At 47.5% G+C, this 21,260-nt stretch overlaps 1 protein-coding gene across 1 annotated transcript in view; it reads left to right on the top strand.

Moving 5' to 3' along the window:
- PIANP (PILR alpha associated neural protein) overlaps nt 1-21,260 on the top strand; it is a 226,398-nt gene that overhangs the window by 185,616 nt on the left and 19,522 nt on the right. The window contains exon 3 of the mRNA XM_085619832.1: nt 20,452-21,080. Within this exon, the coding sequence (XP_085475958.1) occupies nt 20,452-21,080 (629 nt within the window). The remainder of the gene's footprint in view (nt 1-20,451; nt 21,081-21,260) is intronic.

Here is a 21,260-nt window from a genome sequence, read left to right as displayed (position 1 = left end):
ACCAGAACCAGTCATAGTTCCTCGATGTAGCCCCGGGACCGTCTCTACAGTGGCGAGGTGGGTGAGCAGAGGAGGGGCGCAGAGGAGCTAAGCATGTTGGCAATGGCGCTAGATTTGAACAAGGGCTCTACATACTGGACAGTGAGATTCTCTTATCTCAGTGGGGCTGCGCATACCACAGTGATGTGGATTCTCTGTTCACAGTGGGGCTGCACATTCGAGAGTGATGTGGATTCTCTTATTGGAGTGGGGCTGCACATTCCAGAGTGATGTGGATTATCTATTCTCAGTGGAGCTGCACTAGGCCTGGGCTAAAATTCCGTTCCGCTCGCGGAAATTGCGATAATTTGACATTTTCGCGTTCCGCAGAGACCGCGAAAATGTCAAAATTTCCGCAATCCGCATTTTACCGGAAATATTTTGCTTCCTCGCGCTGTAAAATAAAACATTCTCGCGTGCGCGTGATCGCCTTACCTGAATCCTCGCGTTCGCCGGCAAGTTTTCCCGATCCGGTCGCGTTCTCCACGAGATGTTGGATTGTTAGTAGCAATTTGCTCTGTCTCGCGACAGTTCGCGCCCGCAGTAATGTCATTCGTCGCGCGATCACGTCTTTCTTCTCGCGATCATGCACCACGAGACAAGTGAAAACAAGATGGCCGTGCCCGCGAGCAACCGCATGGGTAAGTTGGCGAGCTGCGACCACGCAGAAAATACTGCGAACGGGCGGGAAAAAAACTTCCGCATCTTCGTGATATTTCCGTGTGTTTGCGGAGATTTTTAACATTTTCGCGATAATTTGCGAAAGTGAATTTCGCAAATTCCACCCACCCCTAGGCTGCACATTCCAGAGTGATGTGGATTCTCTTATTGGAGTGGGGCTGCACATACCAGAGTGATGTGGATTCTCTTATCACAGTGGAGGTGCACATACCAGAGTGATGTGGATTCTCTCATCACAGTGGGGGTGCCCATACCAGAGTGATGTGTATTCTCTTATTGCGGTGGACATGCACATACCAGAGTGACGTGGATTCTCTTATTGCAGTGGACGTGCACATTCCAGAGTGATGTGGATTCTCTTATCACAGTGGGACTGCACATACCAGAGTGATGTGGATTTTCTTATTGCGGTGGACGTGCACATTCCAGAGTGATGAGGATTATCTATTCACAGTGGGGCTGCACATACCAGAGTGATGTGGATTCTCTTATTGCAGTGGACGTGCACATACCAGAGTGATGTGGATTCTCTTATTGGAGTGGGGCTGCACATACCAGAGTGATGTGGATTCTCGTATCACAGTGGAGGTGCACATACCAGAGTGATGTGGATTCTCTTATTGCAGTGGACATGCACATATCAGAGTGATGTGGATTCTCTTATTGGAGTGGGCTGCACATACCAGAGTGATGTGGATTCTCTTATCAGAGTGGAGGTGCACATACCAGAGTGATGTGGATTCTCTTATTGCGGTGGACATGCACATACCAGAGTGATGTGGATTCTCCTATAACAGTGGGGCTGCACATACCAGACTGATGTGAATTTTCTTATGACAGTGGGGGTGCATATACCAGAGTGATGTGGATTTTCTCATCACAGTGGGGCTGCACATACCAGAGTGATGTGGATTCTCTTATCACAGTGGGGCTGCACATACCAGAGTGATGTGGATTCTCTATTCACAGTGGGGCTGCACATTCCAGAGTGATGTGGATTCTCTTATTGGAGTGGGGCTGCACATACCAGAGTGATGTGGATTCTCTCATCACAGTGGGGGTGCACATACCAGAGTGATGTGAATTCTCTTATGCCAGTGGGGGTGCCCATACCAGAGTGTTGTGGATTCTCTTATCTCAGTGGGGCTGCACATACCAGAGTGATGTGGATTCTCTCATCACAGTGTGGCTGTACATACCAGAGTGATGTGAATTCTCTTATGACAGTGGGGCTGCACATACCAGAGTGATGTGATTTCTCTTATTGCGGTGGGCATGCACACACCAGAGTGATGTGGATTCTCTCATCACAGTGGGGGTGCACATACCAGAGTGATGTGGATTCTCTTATTGCGGTGGATGTGCACATACCAGAGTGATGTGGATTCTCTCATCACAGTGGGGCTTCACATACCAGAGTGATGTGAATTCTCTTATGACAGCGGGGGTGCACATACTAGAGTGATGTGGATTTTGGGCGCCTGTGCAAGATGCGACAATGGGAAGCAGAAGAGCATTCTAAAGAAATATTAAGAACTCTGACCTTAATTGTTAACATTCCCCTAACTCTGTCCTGTAATGTTATTAGTATTATTGCCATTTTACAAAAGGTAATCATTTTTCAATAGGTGAGCGTAGGTCCCACTGAAACGTCGTAACTCGTATCCCCCATGCTGTTTGTGAAAACTAAATGTTTTAATGGCAATAACAAAAAATAACATTCTTTAATGTTATTTTTGCTATTGTAGATTTTAAAAATCCCATTGGCGTCCTGCTGTGGGGGTTTCTCCATTCAGAGGGATTCTTTGCCACATAATCCTACAGAACATACCTCGACAAAGTGGATTCTGGCCTGATTGTGACGTCACAGTACAGAGCATGGCAGTGTGAATACTTGCAGTCCAGTTGTTCTTAATAAAACGGGGCAATATGGTTCTGACATCACAGCGGTGCTGTATATACCCGGGCAATATGGATTCTGCCATGAAAGTTGTGCTTTACATACCATGGCGACATGGATGCTGGCATGGCAATGGTACTTGGTATACTCCCACAGTGTGGGTACTAACATGGCAGGGGTGTTTTACTAACTGGGACATGTAGTAACTAACACAGCAATGCCTACTGTATGTATTGGGGCAGTTTAGATACTGGCATCGTGGCACACGAATTGGATCATTCTAATGTCCGAAACCTGAACCTTTAAAATAAGAATCCTGCACTGGGCAACAATACAATCTCTTAAGTCTATATGTCCCACCCCAATTATCTACCCCGGCTCTGAAAGCTACTGAATCCACCATTCTATTCCCTTAAGAAATAACCATAGCAGGAGGGGCTGTTAATGCTACATCCAACCCTGGCATAGACACCTCGGGACCCCCATGGCTGACCGACTGACATGAGCGAAACAACTTAGGGTTGGATGGACTCTGTAGGCCTCATTTACAAGCCCATTGCACCACCTTTTTTGACGCACCGGCAGCGCAATGGGCTTGCCCATATTTACAAGGCCACGTTAACTCACCTTGCTTGAATTTTCATGGTCTTGTAAACACGGGCCCCTTACACTCATTCGTCTGCGTGAAAGGGGCATTCCATGGGTGTTGCTGTGGGTGTTAGACGTATTCCCAGATTTACAACGTTTTGTAAAGATAAAAATGCGTCAGCATTCTTCGCTTCCATAGGGGAGGCGTAGGAGTGGCACAACCACGAGAAATACTTTTATTTCACCTCGTTTGCTTCCTCTTTCTATGCCTGCTGCAGAGGAAAATGCCATCAAGGGTTGTTTTTGTGCAGGAAGGTGTCCCCACCCTTCCACCATGGCGCTAGGGTGTCTGCGTTGGCGCACGGCTGCTGTTTGTGTGGAGGAGAGAAGGACAGAAATGCGCTGTATTTTGCAGACACAGCGCATTCCGGCCCTTTTATTTTGGTGCACAGCAGTGCAGCAGGAACGCTTGCTGCGCTGCTGTCGTCAAAATACAGTAAATAATGCCCTATGGGTTTATGTGACATTGAAGAATCTGCCTGCCACATGACAGGGAATACATCTACACGTCTGCAGCGCATAAGTCAATCTCCTACTGCTATCTGCAACCTACATACTTCGGGTTAACGCAATTACAATCCTTCCCAGGGGTATTTTAGCTCATTTGCTACTCATAGTCACCTTTGGGGCGACAACAGCAACCCAGAGACCGGTCTGGTGCCTCAATGCCTCTTTCAGAGACCAATCCTCTAAAATGCAACCATATTTCGATACAAATCAGGGTAGAGTGGACTGTGTACAGATGCTGTGGGCTGTTGGCAAAGCGACTCTCTGGGCATAGCCAGATGCTTCCTGAGGCGTAGACAGAAAAACTAAATGCATCAACTAAGAGCACTTGAAACCCAAATCTTACAACTAGAGCAGCAATGCATTAGGCGAGACTCAGAGATTACCCACCGTCAGGTGGCTCTTGCTAAATCAGCGCTCCCTCAGACTCGCAGGAGGAGGTCCCCCAATGCTGGAGCACCTCATCGCAGCAGATATACGAGCATCGGAGCAAGACCGGGAAGCTGTTGTACTGGCTGACCACCACATACATGGCTACTAGAATAGTCCCTGAGAGTCTAGATATGTCTGCCTCTGAAAAAATGCAGATTCATTGAGATTGCGACAGTATTTGCCGCAAGCTATTAAGCACTATATGCACACCGCCCACGGTCAGCGCAAGAGAACGATACATTCTTGCGGACATTTCACTCTGGTTTGTTTCACCACTGACTATGGATGAACTGGACACACCAATTAGCAACGAAGAGATAGATGAGGTGTCGCTAGCGATGAATTCTGGAAAAAAAACAGGCACTGATGGGTTTCCCCTCGAATACTACCATAAATTCCTTTAAATTCTCTCTCCCCATCTACTTAACTTATATACAGAGGCGACCAAGAAGGGCCACTTCCCACTGGAACCTGGCATGGCCACCATCATGGTTATCTCCCAGCCTGGTCACAACACAAACCAATGTGCCTAATATAGGCCTATATCTTTAATTAACACAGAAGTTCACCTATATATGAAAAAATCTTAGGTGCTACAAGTCCTGGCCACCCTTATCCACCCGGACCTTCCTACGGTCCTTGAAAGGATCGGCCAGGTTCCACGAATACGTAGGTACACCAACCTGCTGTACTCAGGGCCTCACGCAAGGGCATTAGTTAATGGTGTGCTGTCCAACCCCTTCCCCATTCAGTGAGTAACTAGTTAGCACTGCCCACTCTTCCCAATTCTCTTTGGCCTAGCAATCAAACCCCTAGCCAGACCTATGAGATGTAATGCCCAAATACAAAAGGTGGAAGTGGGAGGATGGACCTGAAGATAGGTTAGCGCATTAAGCTGATGACGTACTCCTGTTGCTGTCCAACCCGCTCATCACTGACACCGATTGCCTACAACTATTAGATCTATATGAAGACACCTCTGGTCTCTGAGTGAACTGAAGTAAATCCTTGTAAAGTCAAGGAAGGAGGTGGCCACAGCTTGGCAGACCGCTATACCTATAAAGCGACTCATTTTTAAACTCTTACGTGTACATATCTCCTGCAACCCTGGGCTCACATAGAATCACAATTTAACCCCCTTGTATCTAAAATGAAAACGGATCTCCAGCAATGGGCACTATTACCGCTTTATGTCCTGGGTAAAGTGTCCCTACTCAAAATGGTGATGGTACCGCGATATCTATATGTCCTCCAAAACATCCCACTGATGATCCCTAACCACTGGTTTTGCGACATCTCATCTACGCTCTGCTCCTTTCTTTGGGCAAATCATCATCCCACATAGCCCTAGATAAATGTAAACAGACAGTGTATGATGGAGGGATGTGAATGGCTGAACTACAATTGTATTACCGAGCGGCACAAATGCTGGTCATTAACGCTGGATGAATGGAGGATGAGACGACCTGGTTTTTCGAGCTGAACTGTCTCTTCAGGGACTAAATAAGGTGCTGGAGATATTATACAGTAACCGTATCCCACAGAACCTTCCTGAGGCCACCCGTGTGGTCCTTGTTAATTTGTGTTCTGTTCTGCATTCCATGGGATGGGATAACGAACTGACGCAACAAACGCCATTATGACAGTGGAGGGCTGTCATGGGGGTCCCGAGGTGTCTATGCCAGGGTTGGATGTAGCATTAAAATCCCCTCCTGCTATGGGTATTTCTTAAGGGATTAGAATGGTGGATTCAGTAGCTTCAAGAGCTGGGGTAGATAACTGGGGTGGGACATATACACTTAAGAGATTGTATTGTTGCCTAGTGCAGGATTCCTCTACCCCACTGCAGAGCTAACAGGATTCATCAAGTGAGATAGAATAGACATTACAAACCTGGGAGACATCTGGCAGGGAGATCACATTTGAGTATTTCAAGACCTACAAATTCAGTTTAACCTGTCACAAACTCAGTTCCATAAATACCAGCAGCTCCGGTACACCATGGCCGGCTACAAAACTCAACCATGGGACTCCCTGAACACAATCTACTTGAGGCCAACTACTAATGGACAGACTCAGTTAAGGAGACATGTCCCAACTATACCACACTCTGGTCATGAATGCCCCGACAGATTCAGAACCCTAAAGCAGAAATGGGAGGAATGGGTGGGCCCTCTTGATGATCGAGAGTGAGGACTAGCTGTATGGCCCTTTAGATTGATCCAGCTGAACTATCTGCACATGATGTCCCTCAATCCTCGTCGCCTGGGGCACACTGGCGAACTCCCAGACGCTCCCAGCTCCTGGCATGTATGTCCAGACCCAGACTTGTTCCATGTGACCTGGCAATGTCCTCAGGGCTCCTAGGGGTCTTTGCAAGAGTTTTGGGAAGGTCGATAGGCCTGTCTGCAAAGCAGGCCCTATTGGGAGTATTAGATGACATTAGGGAATGATACATGGTGGTCATGGCCACTATGATTGTCCCTAAATGGAAATCTCCTGAACCCCCACACTAGCCTAGTGGTGAGCGGGATTGGATTGGTGTGCAAAACTGGAGGAGCCCATATATTTTGCTAGAGGTTATCCTCAAAAACACACCAAGATCTGGGGCGAATGGTGAGATTATTATGGACTAGGCACTGGGGCACTCATTTATTAGGTTTTGCCATAGGGCAGCGCAGCAGGCCTTCCCACTGCACTGGCTTATGGCAACAGAAAAGGACAGAAATGCGCCGCATCTACCAGATACAGCACATTTCTGTCATTTTCCCCTGTGCCGGCGCACAATGGCCTGCTCCAACGCAGTCACCTTTGTACCATGGTGCAAGGTTGCCTGCGTTACGGGGAGAATTATTTTTGTGCAGGAAGGAAAACCTTCCTGCACAAAAACAATCACAGAATGCGGCACATATAGAAAAAGGAAAAACAAGCATTTACAATGCAATGGTCTCGGCATTGTTAAAGTTAGAGCTATTGGCATTGCTCATGACATTATTTTTGTTTATGTTTTTGTTTTTAAAACATTTAAAGAAACGGCATTGTTATTTACAATGTCAATAGCTTAATCACTCTCAAATGCGAGACCTATTGCATTTGCACCCACACACAGAGCCACACACACAAAGCCACCCACACACAGAGCCACTCACATATAGCAACCCACACACAAATAGAGCCACCCACAGAGCCACCTACACAGACACACACACACACACAGAGTTACCCACACACACAGAGCCACACACACAGAGCCACACACACAGAGCCACACAAACACACAGCCACACACACAGACCTAAAAAGGAGGGGTGACTTCAAGGGCCAAGACAGATGAGAGGAGCGGAGCAAAGTCAGGCTGGAGCGGGGCATGTAGGGCCAAAGAATAGGGAAGGGCTGGAAGCCAAGGCGAGAACTTGGGACAAGAGGCGAGAACTTGGGACAAGAGACGAGAGTAGGGGGGCGAAGGACAGAAAGGCAGGGAGATAAGCGAGCATTTATGGAAAGAAAACACAGAGCGCAGCCTCAGCAGTTACGGGCAGACCCGGATATTGCGTCCAATAACACTTGTTACCAGGGCGCCTGGACGTGAAATGGAAACAGTGGAAGGTAACCTGGAAAGGGAGATGTTGTTTTCCAACAGCGTCAGCTCCCATATGTAACCAAACAACGCCCTTCTCCTTTATTAAGGGGTAATGCGCATTTTACACTTGTCCACTGCCTTACCCATCTCCACAGCTCTCTGTGCAGCTCTCAGCACCTCTGTGTAGTCCTGGGTCTTGAGCAGCTCGCGCAGGTCGGCCTTCAGCCGCGCTGCCTTGAAGCCGGCATCGAGGCACTTGTTGAGCAGGCCGCCCAGCAACACATTGCACATCACGCTGCCCCGATGGCGCAGCCGTTCCCGGCAGCACAGGCAGCGAGAGAGCCCCTCGGAGCGCCCCAGGCACATTTTGCAGAAGGAGTGTCCGCAAGACAGCGTCACTGGGTCCCACAGGACGCCCCGGCATGAGGGGCAACAGAGGAGGTCCATGGCAGGACGTGCCCTAGCAACGGGAGGAACGTCACAAGGTTCAGAGCCGCCTCTGTGGCATCGGAGCTCGCTATCAGTTGGGGCACAGGGCACTGTGTCACCTAACAAAAAGCATGGCTGTCATAGGGAGGCACCGCTGCCCAGTGATATCAGGGGGGTCTACTACTGTGTCAACGTGTCCCTCCGAGGGCTGGGTCCGATCACTAAACTCTAGAAAAGGAAGCCCAGTCAGAAAGCCCAGTTTGTAGGCGCGCTATCCGCGACTTTGTTTCCACTCACTAACTCAATCATCCATCCTACCGCCAACTTCACTTGCAGTTTCTTACAGACTCGAGTTATCCCTCCCAATGCATCCAGGACAGAACAAAGGGGCCGCTGTGGGCATCTGCCCTGCCGGCCCCAGGCCCTTTCAACGCGGCCTTAAACACCACTGACAGCAAAGATGGTCCAAGTTGGATACCTGGTCTCCTCCAGGCGCTCACCCAGAAGGACGAATTAGAGACCTCAGGGTCCAAAAAAGGGGAATAACCTAAGAAGGTGGCATCATTCATGTTGTTGCTTCGCGAGCGAAAGGTGGGGAGGGGCGGGGGGATATTTACAGATAAGCCGCCACCAGGGTAAAGGTGGGGTGTCTGGCGTGGGACAGGGGCGATGGAGCAGGGGACCCCGGATCCGGAGACTCAGGCAAGCCTGATGTGGCCAGTTGGGGATTCCCTCACCAGCGTATTCCCTCCAATCCCAGGCCCTTCTCTGCCTCCGTCAGAAATCCTTCCACCGCCCCTCCTACCTCGGCACAGACCCCAGTGCACACCAAGAATGTCTAGAGAGGGCCTCCGGTTGGCTTTCGAGGAATGAGGCTGGAGCCTGGATTGCCTCTCGGACCCGCTGCCAGCAGGAAGACTATAAAGTTAAGCTCCAGGGAGAGCTTCCTGTTCCAGCCCATGTACGGATTTCACTCACACATCAGTGTCCAGCACCTACTGCTCTCTGCCCCCTGTAAAGCCCAGACACACATGCTCCTCAGCACCCCTCCTTGGTGTGCCTTGCATGCACCATTACATAAACTGCACCCATGTGATGTTAAGGGGCGGGCTCCCATTGGCAGCAGCCAAAGCCCCGCCCTCTCCTGTTGTGAAACAAGACACAACAGTCAGTGGTTTCATAAGCTGCAGCGAGGGGGCATGTAACCCCCTCCTTTTCTTAGGTAACCTGGCAGAGTTTATGTCAGTTCCTATTTCATTTCAATATTATTACCTCGCGGATAGAAAGGACGTGCCCGTTGGTAAACAACCGCCTGCAGACACGTAACCCTGCCGGCAAAAGAGCTCTTTTTTCGATTCATGGCTTGATTTTAATAGCTGAATATTTGTCTTTTTAGTGATTTTTTTTATTCCAGCAAACAGACCACAAGAAAAGACCGACCCCCCTAGAATGGGGTTGGGGGACGCTGGTTTCTCCGTGGTGGCTGTCAGCGCACGCCTGCTGGATAGGGCAGCGAGAGCCATGAACACCGCCGCCTTTCTCCGAGGTCAAGCAGAAATGCCTCGGAGAAACGCAGCGGCATTTTCAGATTCGGGGGCGTGTTTTTCTTTCTCTCCTCTTGCCATTGGCTGGAGAAAGAAAGTAAAAAACACGCCCCCGAATCCGAAAAAGACAGGGCTTAAACGGACAGACGCCTCTCTCCTCCAATGGCTGGCCTCCGTTTAGGAAGCCAGCCAATGGAGAAGAGGGGCGGGTTCAAGCCCCACTACTCCAAGTCATTAAATCTCACGAGCGAGACTGCGCAAGCGCAGCCTTCGCTAGCCGAGACCTAACAAGGAGAAATAAAGATATTTCTCCTAGCTGTGCCTCCCTAACGCCTCCGCTGGGGAAGCGTAAACTTTGGGTGCTGCCTTAGATTTACAATTTCTCCTAAATCTGAGGCAGTGTTAAAAGGCCATGGATGTTGCTGGGAACGCCCCCAGCAACACCCATTGCACGCCCCTTTAACGCAGAACACTGCGTTAAAGGGAACGATATTTACGAGTCAGCATTAAGCCAAAAAAAGTGCTGCCTCGTAAATATGGAGCAGGCTCCTGCGCCACGGAACGCCACAAAAAGTGACATTCTGGCAGCGCTAGGCGCCTCATAAATGAGGCCCTGAGTAACCAACTCGACGGTATGAAATGGAGACATTATATGTTCTGTTTACATCTACAAATCCAAGAAAAGTTGATTAACAAAAAAAAAGAATCCTACAGTAGTTCTAGCACACTGAACAACAGCCCTGACAGACTACAAGCCCCAACAGAGTGAACTGCTTCCTGCCACAAAGATAGCCATTGAGAATCCCTGATCACTCCTGACAAGCACAGCAATTTACAAAGCATTCTGGCAAACTACAGTGTCAGAGGAGGCACACAGCACATTTAGTGCCATGTTATTAATTATTAACAACCCAGGTTTGAAGGCACTTACCTGTCACAGAGACAGTGACTGATATTGTTTCCCGACGGTATGCGGCCTTCCTGCCGCATTATTGCTGATGTATGATATTTCACCGCTAGCCCTGCACCGCATAAACACCCCAGAGGCAGGCTGTGAAATGCCACGACGGGAGGGCGAGATGGAGTAGGGCATGGGGGCCCATAAAGAAAAAGCAGGAGCCAGTTTGGGTGGGGGACCAGGGTTGTAGCTTCAGGGGGGAGTTTGGGGAGTAGCACCAACCAGGAGAGAGAGACAGAGAGAAACACATCTGGTGACAGAATTTCAAAAAAGAGAGAGAGAGAGACAGAGATACACATCTGGTGGATGAATTTCAAAATGTGAAACCAGATAACCTGGAATCAATACCGGCTTCCCTGCTTGTCCAAATTGTGTGATCCTAGGCAAACATTCTAGTTCACAGATCCTCGTTTTTCTTTATTATCACAATCGCAGAGGAGCATCGCCCATTAGCTCAAAACAAGCAGCTGAAAAATAAAACACTATTTTACTATTGTTTTATTTTTCAGCAGCTGGCTGAGACAGCTTGTGCAGGGAGGGGCAGGGCCAGGCCATGGGAGGGGGGAGGAGGAATGGAGTGGTATGTGCACTTCTAAGTGTGCATGTCTGTTTGACAAGTGGTCTTAGGCCGGCCAAACACACATGCGCAGTTAGGTTTCTCCAACCCAGCTGAACTGCACAGCCGGGTTGGAGAAACAGCACAGACTCCCTGTGCCTGAGCGAGCGTTAAACCAGCCCACTGGGAGAGGATGTGGTCCGTCGGCTACGCTGCCGACTTTGGTGCTGGAAACCAGAGTTCGAGCCTCAAGGTCGCGTCCACATCCTGTGATTCTGGGCAAATCACTTAATCTCCCCGTGCCTGAATGTGTAATGTAAATACAGCGGTCCAATACTTACGGGTCGAGTTCTCGCTATAAAAATATGCACAAAAAAAAATAAAAAAATACCTGCACTGCTCTCATGCTTGGTACGATAGCATGAGAGCAGCATGGGGATTTGATGGGGAGTCTTAGATGCTGCCCTACGACTGTTGGGTTTTTAAAGAAAACAGTGGTCCTTGTGAAAATGCGAAAATAGAAATCCAATTAATATAGACTAGAATCAGCGCTATATTGCTACTGTCCAGCCGGACAGTGAATTTAATAAATGATCAAGACAAATTGTTAGACACACAACAATAAAGTGGGACACAGTCCTGCGCCCTACATAGTCACATCACAAAAACATTTAAACAAAACATTCAGGCAAGACAAGAGCAGCGAATATGTGTTGTTATCCCGCATTCTTTTTCCCTGCAGGGAATCATAACGTGGTCATTACAACGACCGCGTTGTGAGTCCGCATACCATTACTCCGCAAGTCGGAACAACGACTTGCGGAGGTGGGGTGCTGGATGTTGTAATAGTATAATTTACTATTCCATCTCCAGTCTGTGCGGACAATAGGGAAGGTGTTGGATTTTAAATCCAACACCCCCTTCCCCCTCCGCAAGTCGTTGTTCCGACTTGCGGAGTAATGGTATGCGGAATCACAACACGGTCGTTGTAATGACTGCGTTGTGATTCCCTGCGAGGAAAAAGATTTGTGGTAAACGTTTACCATCCCAGAGCAGCTTGTGTATAATGCAAACGATTGGAACAAGCTCAGGGTCAACCACCTTTGCACTGATTTATCAAAGAGATTGATGTGCAAGGTGTCTTTAGCAAGTCGACGACATTTCGATCCTTAACACAATACTAGGGTCATCATCAGGACTATTATAATACGAGCCTGAAATTATTTAATGCCTGTAAAGCATTGAAGAAAAAAGATGGGGAGGAAAACAGGCAGGAAGAAGAAATTTTAGATACGAATACGAAATAAGAAAAACAATCCTGTTTTCATCTAGTACACCTAATGACGTGTGATTAAAACCAGCCAAGTTTGTGCACAATGGAAAAGCTATGCAGACCCGCGCAGGGAGCAGGAAACAGAGGAGCACTGAGGCGCGAGGCAGCCGGCAGCATCAGGTAAGTTTGAAAAAAAAATGATTAACCCTCCCCCCGTGCTGCACCCCTGCGGTCCTTCCCAATTCCTCCACCCCCCCCCCTTTTTTAATTGTATCTGCCGCGACTGAAAACTGGTGTTATTTCCCCAGACATAGGATTTTTGGGTGACCATTTACTCGCTGCTCAACACTTTATCATTTAACTACCGAATCTCCTGTGACACAAACATTTGCAAACTATGCGTCCAATATTTTAATACCAGGCACACACATTATTTACTGCTGAGGAGAAATATTGGTCCAGGATACCCTAGCAGTCCCTGAAGTAGTGTAACCCGGCAGTCCTCTAAAGTCATTAGTTAATCTTACGGCTGTTGGCCAATATATTTTTTGAAAGTGTGCTGCAAAATGCACAGTTTGAACCCATTTTTCTAAAAATTTCTTTGATGGAAAGGGGAACCTCCAGTCTTCCCGTATGAGGGTTTGCCTGACTTTTACGTCATGTGGAGCACTGAAACTCCTTAAAGTAGAGCTGTGTTGTGGTCAAACACCCACCAGTGGAGGTCTGGCACCACAGGGCAAGACCACAAACAGAAACAGGTGTTTCAGCACTTGAGGGACTGCAGAGGCGTAGCTAGAGCTTGTGGCACCCGGGGCTATCCCTCAGATTGCCGCCCGGGGGGGGGGGGGTGTTGCTGCGGAAAAAGGACGGCAAGCACTTGAAAGAGGACCGAGAGACATGTAGTATCACCACTAATAGTTACCTCGATCATGCAAGTTACATGCACATACATGACACGGTCCAAGGCTACACAGTTGAATACACCGGTGACTGGCAGTGACTGGCAGTGCAAAAGAGAACACACAGACTGCATGATCTATCTGGGGACTCAGAAAAACCGCATGTGACATCCATCAGAGAGCTGCGTGAACAATTACCTGGTAATCCCCTCAGCACAATGCAAACATGCACATACATGACACTGTTGAGGGATCCATCATCTACAGCTGACATTAAATGACCATTCATCATGGTCACCCCATTAAAGCAGTGCACTTTGTGATCTGCATGGTACATGCTCTTTGCAGCAGGCATATTAACCCTCTGTGCTACCTTTCCAGGAGTCAACCCTTCCACTAGACAAAACTCCGATCTCTCTCTAGGAAGAACATTAATCACCAAAGTTATCATGACATTTTTATTGTTTCTGAAAATTGCTGGAGGCCAGGAAGGTGGCAGCAAGTTTTTTTTAAACCATAATATACTTGCAAACACTGCGCACCCACCCGAAATAGGTACCCAGTGCGGTCACACCGTTCGCATCGCCCTAACCTGCTCAAGGTTCATGTGACCTCAGTGACAGAGTCAGAGTGACTGGATCACTGTTGCTCTAGGGTGTGCTGCTTCGTAGGCCTGCCCGCAAGACTGGAGATGAACTTCACTATGGATTGTGGTGGACAGGCCTTCAAGGTTATCTCACAATTGACACCACTAGGGTACACCTGCTTGTGCTAAAACATCAAACCTTCTAAGGTCTAGTGGGGCCTTTTAAGGTCTAGCATGGGAATATGCTCCCTCAGTTGAGTGGTCTGGTGGACTGGTCATGAAGGCTGAACCCAGTTCTCCAGTTCCAAATTCGACAGCTCTGGCCATAGTGCCACATCCTCTCCCCCACTGAACACCATACTGCCCCACTGAGAGAAACTCGCACTGCCTTCAGCTCCAACCTAATTGTGCCCCGCTATAAACACTTGGATGTGGCTCAATTCAAATTATGCACTTGATAAGAGTAACATGCTGCCTAAAAAAAAAAGTAAAAGCAAACACTCATAGGGAATGCAAGATTAAGTAAAGCATGTGAAATGTAAGCAGAAACAACATGGTTACCTTAACGATCTCTCACTCACTATTCAGAAATCAGCGTGTGGTTTTACCTGAAAAGTTAAGGACATGACTACAGGGCCCTGAAGGGAACCGTTTCAATGTCCATTGCTTATATCCTTAATAAACGTAAGCAGTATGGTTTAAAAAGACCACATCCATACACAGAGCCATGGTACACATTTTGGTTTCCAATCCACCCATCAACCAGGTATTGCAGTACCTCCAGGAATGGTGTACTTCCCCACCTGGGGATAACAATGCTGTTCAAAGAAAGACGAGAAAACAAAAGTAGCGCTTCACTACAAAGTCTGTAAAGTGAGGCTGATGTGTTTGGATGTGAATAAAACCAATCTGGCCACTTTACAACCACTCTGTCTTGGTTTATTTAGTTATGTATTTATTTTTCATATGTAAAACCTTCTATTTCTCTCCATCCCGCTGCACTTTGGAATAGAAAAATGTCAGAAAAATGGCATTTCCCGCAAGAGCGCTTTACATGAGCACCAGTTGAGTTACATGAGGACACATTCATTTTTTTTGTTAGGCACGGGGAGATTAAGGGCCTCATGTAGGTAGCATACCAGTTACCACTTCTAAAATACCGAACGATACCGAATCGGTATTTTAGAAGTGGTAACTGGTATGTAGGTAATGAGTCGGTATTTTTTACCGAATCGTTACTAGTCGGTAATTACCGAATCGGTATTTACCGATTCGGTAATGAGGCATACCTTCCCATTGATGGGAAGGTATGCCTCATTACCGAATCGGTAAATACCGATTCGGTAATGGGGAGAACACATACAAGGGTGGCAGGGTGTCACATTGACACCCTGTTGCACCCCTGATTCGGCCATGTGTGCACATGTGGCACACATACATGCCCTAAGGGCATGTATGTATGCCACATTGCACACTGCTACGCGCGTAAAAATGCATTTACACATACATTCATTATTTACCACCAACTATAAGTTGGTGGTAAATACCGACTCTTAAACACACACACACACTCCCCCTACATCTCGATTTTGCTTTCGGAATTTACCGAATCGGTAAAATTACCGATTCGGAAAAGTTACCGATTCGGTAACATTACCGATTCGGTATTATTACCGAATCGGTAATTTTACCGATTCGGTAAATTCCGAAAGCAAAGTTTGTCCCCCTACATACCAATGGCCAAAATACCGGTCGGTAACGGTATAATTACCGAAAATCGGCCGTTACCGACCGGTATTTGGCTACCTACATGAGGCCCTAAGTGATTTGCCCAGAATCACAGGATGTTGAGCGTCATTGCGAGACTCGAACCCAGTTCTTCAGATTTGAGATTAACCGCCCTGGCCGTTAGGCTACAAGACAGTCAGATCCTTGTTGGAGTTTTCCCCCAACTAGACGGAGCCAGGGTGTAAAGGGACATTGCAGGGACTAACTGATGTCTTGTCTATGAAAAGTCTCTTGTGTTTGTTTTTGAACACCTTAGGGCCTTTGTTGATCATCCTAGTAGGCTAGTAGTCAGGATAGCAACGAGGGAGCAAGAACAGGATTGACTCAGTCTGGTGGAGATTCAGATTTGGCGCAGGTGGTCACCTGCTCACCTAACGACAAAGCGTTGGTATTTGCTGAAGACACCATGTTGGTTGTGAGCAAAGAAAAGGCAACATTTGTCGCATTACAGGGCCTGCTGGGCAAACTAGTTTTTGCGGCTTGCACCACTCTGGCAGGTTTTCTTAAGGTGGCTCGCTGTCACCGCAGAGACTTGTAGAGACCACTACATTAGACTGAATTGAAATAGATTTAGGATTGGGACATCAACTTCAGCTCTCAGAGAAGGAAAACCGGAGAGCGACATTGTGAGGAGCCGGATGTTGGAATCGGGTTGATGTCGGCTACATTCGCCCCTGAGCTGCCCTCACCTTTATGATTCATGCCATGAATCCACAGCTATCTCCTCATCTCCACCCGATTCTCCCCTAAAATATCAAAAGGAACTTGGGTAGGAGTGGGGTAGATAGGTAGAAAGGAACCTGAACTCCAACAGATAAAAATATATATGTTGATATTATGCAGAGTGGGGTGCAGCGGAGGCAGAGGAATGCCGGTGACAAGGATGGGAAGCGATTCAAGTCGTGCAGAAAGAAACTCGTGGGCGGGAATTTTATCCGCCCTCGCTGGCAAGAGAGTGGGAGGCCCTTTTCAGTGGATTACATGCCTCTTGAAGAGATGTCTCTTTGGACCTTTTCAATCTGTTGGCACGACGAGGCTCTGGCTGATGTGTGTGGGATGGTGTTTACATGCTATTTTTGTTTAGTACTTTTATAGATCACACCATTATCCCTTAAAGTATCCTAGCCCTAACAGATCTGTAATGGAATTCCCTGGGCTAGAATTAGATGCAAGCAACCATCTTTTCAAATGTTTGTGAGAGGCAGGTAGGGTGGTTTGACTTCTGATGTGAGGAGGCAAAGAGTTTCAGTGTGTAACTATGGCCACCCATACAGGTGCATAGACAGAAATGTCTTGCCTCCTGTTTTTTTCTTTCTTTTTATGTAGTTTCAGACTTGGGACTCCAATGTTCAGCTTTTCAGGCAAGTGAAGAGGAGGAAGGTCGTTTGTTGCTTCTTTGTATGGTATACAACAGATCTTTAACCCCTTGTGCGCCCCGCCCTTTCCCCGCCCTGTGCCGGGCGTTGAATTAGCGGGCGGGGTTCATGACGAGATAGTCTCGTCATGGGCACAGCGCAACCGCGGCCCATGACGAGACTATCTCGTCATGGGCACTCAAGGGGTTAAGATGATGTGTGCTTGTAATGGAGACACAAAGCATGGGCTATGCCTTATAAGAACCAAAAAGTGCTCACTAGAGAAGCAGTGAATAAAATAATGTAAAATATGTAGAGCCACTTGAGGTCTGGGCGTGAGCTTTATCTTTAACTGTATCAAAAGTGAATATGTGACTCCTACCAAAAAAAGTCTCTCTGAACTATAAGCACAACATTGTTACATTTTAGATATCTACACTAAACCTATGTAGCAGCGGTAACGTTGAGTCATATAGAGGCTACTTTTCCCACCGCTTGTGCCAAGGGTGGCCAGTGGTAGTCAGCTACCTCTATACGGCCCCCTACACCTGATAAATGGGGTGGCACTTGCAAGGAAATAACAGCAGTATACTATATGGAAATTATCCTTTAAATTGGAGCATGGCTGCTTGGCTTGCTCGATCTATAATCTGCTGCTAGGAGGCATCTCAATATTGACGCCTATGGTGCTTTTACCATTCCTGGTGAACAAATTGCATCTTAAACCTACTTTAAGGGGCTTTTGCTCAGTCGTCTTCAGTCATTGGCTTCTTTTTGCTGCAGAACCCTCAGCAATTGGCTTGAGACATTGTCAATCACATCTGGGATCCGCCCACAGGGATATTTAGGTCTCATCACTATGTGTAAATTTTGCCTTGAGACAGCTTTAGCTGCCTCATCAGACTCTCATTTTGCCGAAAATTAATGATAAAATACATACATATATACATACAAACAATGGCTTTTGGTAAGCCCTCTTCATTCATTATTATTTTCAAGGACCATTCCCATTTTGCTTCCAGCCACCACAGTTTATAGCAAGGAGCACTGTATCAGCCCACTTCATCCATTGACTTTTTTGTAACATGAGTGACGACATTTTGCCAGATTACATGTGCACAACTGTCTGAAAAGGAGGGCACTCCCGTGCCAGGGCTGATGTGCCAGGGCTGCTCCTCTACATTTCCATCTGTTTGCCAATTTTTTTCATAATATGTATGCCTGTAAAAATAAATCAAATGTGATGCTTGCCAACGCCAGGCCAAATGGCCTTGCCAGATATCGGTTGTCCGAGTGTGCCCTGCTGCCACCATTAGAATGCATGAGGAACTATTTCACATCTAATATCAGTTCGGGGACCTGACCATTACCAGTTGGTCTCAAGCACTAACAAAAGGATCAGAAATACAGATGCAACAGAAAAGGACGCAACCCTTTTTTCCCTGTAGCATCAATTATTTCAGATACCTTTTTCACCGCTAGCTTCAAATGCTGCTCTGCAAACAAGCATTGGCAAAGCCAATAGGGTTGACTGGTTGGGTTGCATAAGTTAGAAGATAACTGTTGTTCAATGCTGGTTCATGCATCTAGCCCTTTTGCACAATATCTTCTCAAAAAAGATACATCGTGGTAAAGGCACATTGGGTGAGGAGGATGTTGTAGCAGCGATTGCTGCTCGGAGAGGGGTAGATCCACTGGCTGTGGGGGTTAATGGTGAAGCACTGATTTTGTAGAAGGTGTAAGAGTGATGGCAGTGGGAAACAGTGTAGGAGCATGAACTGTGGTGGATGCTGTAAAGGCATTGCCTAGAACAAAGAGGCAACCCAGTAACCCAGGGACCTGAGCTGGAAAAGTATTATAAAAAAGGTGGTCCCTATGGGGGAAGTGTAGCCTTGGACTTCCACAGCAATAGTATCACAAAAAACTCCTCTACAAGTTAGTTATAGTTACGCGGTAAGTGCATTTATTTTGCCAAGTCCCGGTGATATAATGCAGAAACGGTCCTCAACGGTATAACTAAGCATTTACAATCTACTAAGGCTCGTGTCCAGATTGAAGGCAATGGAAGGATTCATCATTGACTTAAGAGTGGGTTCTGGGGATGTAGCGCGCCGGCCGGGTTTGTCTCCTTCACCGCAGCTCCATTTAAAGACAGCGTGCGCGGTATGCCATGCACGTAGATGGAAAGGTGTAGGACACGTACGTGTCTCAGCCCTGCCTGCAAGAAATGTTGACGCAGTCTCCTGCTCCTTATATATCGTTCTATGAGGTTTTTCCATGAAACAGTGATTGATTCATCTTCGGTTGTGGGACTCTTTGTCCCAAACTTTAGGTCTCTCCTGTTCCTACTTTGTCCAGATGATAACCCTGTTCTAAATAATTGTTATAAGGTTTCAAAATGTCGACATTAACATATGTGGACTGGTTCTAAATTTTGATTATGAGTTTGGACACTCATATTATGAGTGCCGTACATAACAGTATATTGTCCCAATCAGTCACATGTATATATTCTTGTATATAGCACAAGCGCACTCTTCATTCACTATATATCACTTCCACTGCGCTGTCACATGTTAGGAGCACCTTGTTCTTTGAGAAATGTATATGCTTTGTTATACCGTTGAGAACCGTTTCTGCATTATATGAACTGGATTTGGCAAAATAAATGCACTTAGCGCATAACTATAACTACCTCGGAGAGGAGTTTTTGATGATGCTATTGCCGTGGAAGTCCATAGGCTACACTGCCCTCATAGGGACCATCTTTCTGATATCGGTAAAGGCGTTGCCAGCGTTTGATGGTGTAGGAATACTTGTTGAGAGGCGTGATTGAAAAGAGCAGTATGCATGGGTTGGTGGTTCCCTGGCTGTCAGGCCAGCTGCAGAGATACCTGCTAGGTTCTTTAGGAGATGATGTAGGAGCCCTGGTCTTGTAGATGATGTACGAGTGTTGGCGGTGGAACAGGAACAGATGCATGAGTGCTCGCTCACTGTAAAGGACATCATGGGAGCACTGGCTGTGGAGAATGTTGTACGAGCTTTTGTTCGGGGGATGCAGTAGGCGTGCTGGCTATGTGAGCACCAGGTGTGGTTATTGGTTTAGGAGCTTCGGCCATATTAGATAAAGTAGGAGCACTGGCTTTGAAGAGTGGTGCAGGAGTGCTGGATGTGGTGGGTGGCTTATGAGGAATCTCTTAGTCAGTGCATTTTCAGTCCCTAGTAACTTGAGACACTGTTGAGGCTCATTCCCCTCTCTTTTGCATATCTCCACAGGCACCCACTCCGCTGCTGTTACTTCTGGACCAAGTACCAATCCTTTCAAGTCTGGGCATTAATAACCACTACTGTTGTTGTGGCTGGCAGCCTGTCCTGTGATGCAGCACAAGTGCCCCCTGTACCGGTCTACAACCACAGAGACTATCCACCAGCGGGCGACCCATGGACATTTTCCACAGAGAAGTTCACCGGTGGCGCATGGACTGACTCTGCCCCTCAACCAGCTGGAAACCTAAAAGCAGCCCTGCTGAAGGCTGTAAGGAGCCATACCCCTTTGCGCCCAGAGAGAATCCCACGAGCAGATGTCTGGCACCCCAGGTGGAGGCGTCAGGTGCCTAGGATGGCATCCTCTCCTCGCTCTGCCACTCCCTCTGGGTTTGAAGAGGGCCAGCCATCTTCCCAGTACCCCTGGGCAATTGTCTGGGGACCCACTGTGTCTGATGAGGAGGGCATGGATGCCAGTTCAGCCGATGTTGGTTCCCTGCACCTGGACTTTGGGCATTTGTCACCGCGTGGGATGGTGACGCCTTTTCCTAACTCCCGCCTTCGCCATCCAGATGATGGACTTAACCTTAAGGGGTCACCAGCCACTTTGAAGCCATTCCTATTTGGAACCAGGGCAGAAGGTGAGTTTCTCCATCTCATTACCAAATCTCACTCTGTCCTTCACTGTGAAAGGCTATATTGTCCATTCTTACCTAAGAGCTTCCACTGTCCTATACTGGAAGACTCTATATCAACCACCTTTGCTCCAGAGCGATGTCACTTTCAGCATCTCTTGTGTCACACGTGGTGTGCAAACAGCT

Source organism: Triturus cristatus, chromosome 7 (assembly GCF_964204655.1).
Source record: "Triturus cristatus chromosome 7, aTriCri1.1, whole genome shotgun sequence".
Classification (NCBI taxonomy): domain Eukaryota; kingdom Metazoa; phylum Chordata; class Amphibia; order Caudata; family Salamandridae; genus Triturus; species Triturus cristatus.
The sequence above is the reverse complement of the archived record's forward strand: the minus strand, read 5'-3'. Positions and strand labels throughout refer to the sequence as shown.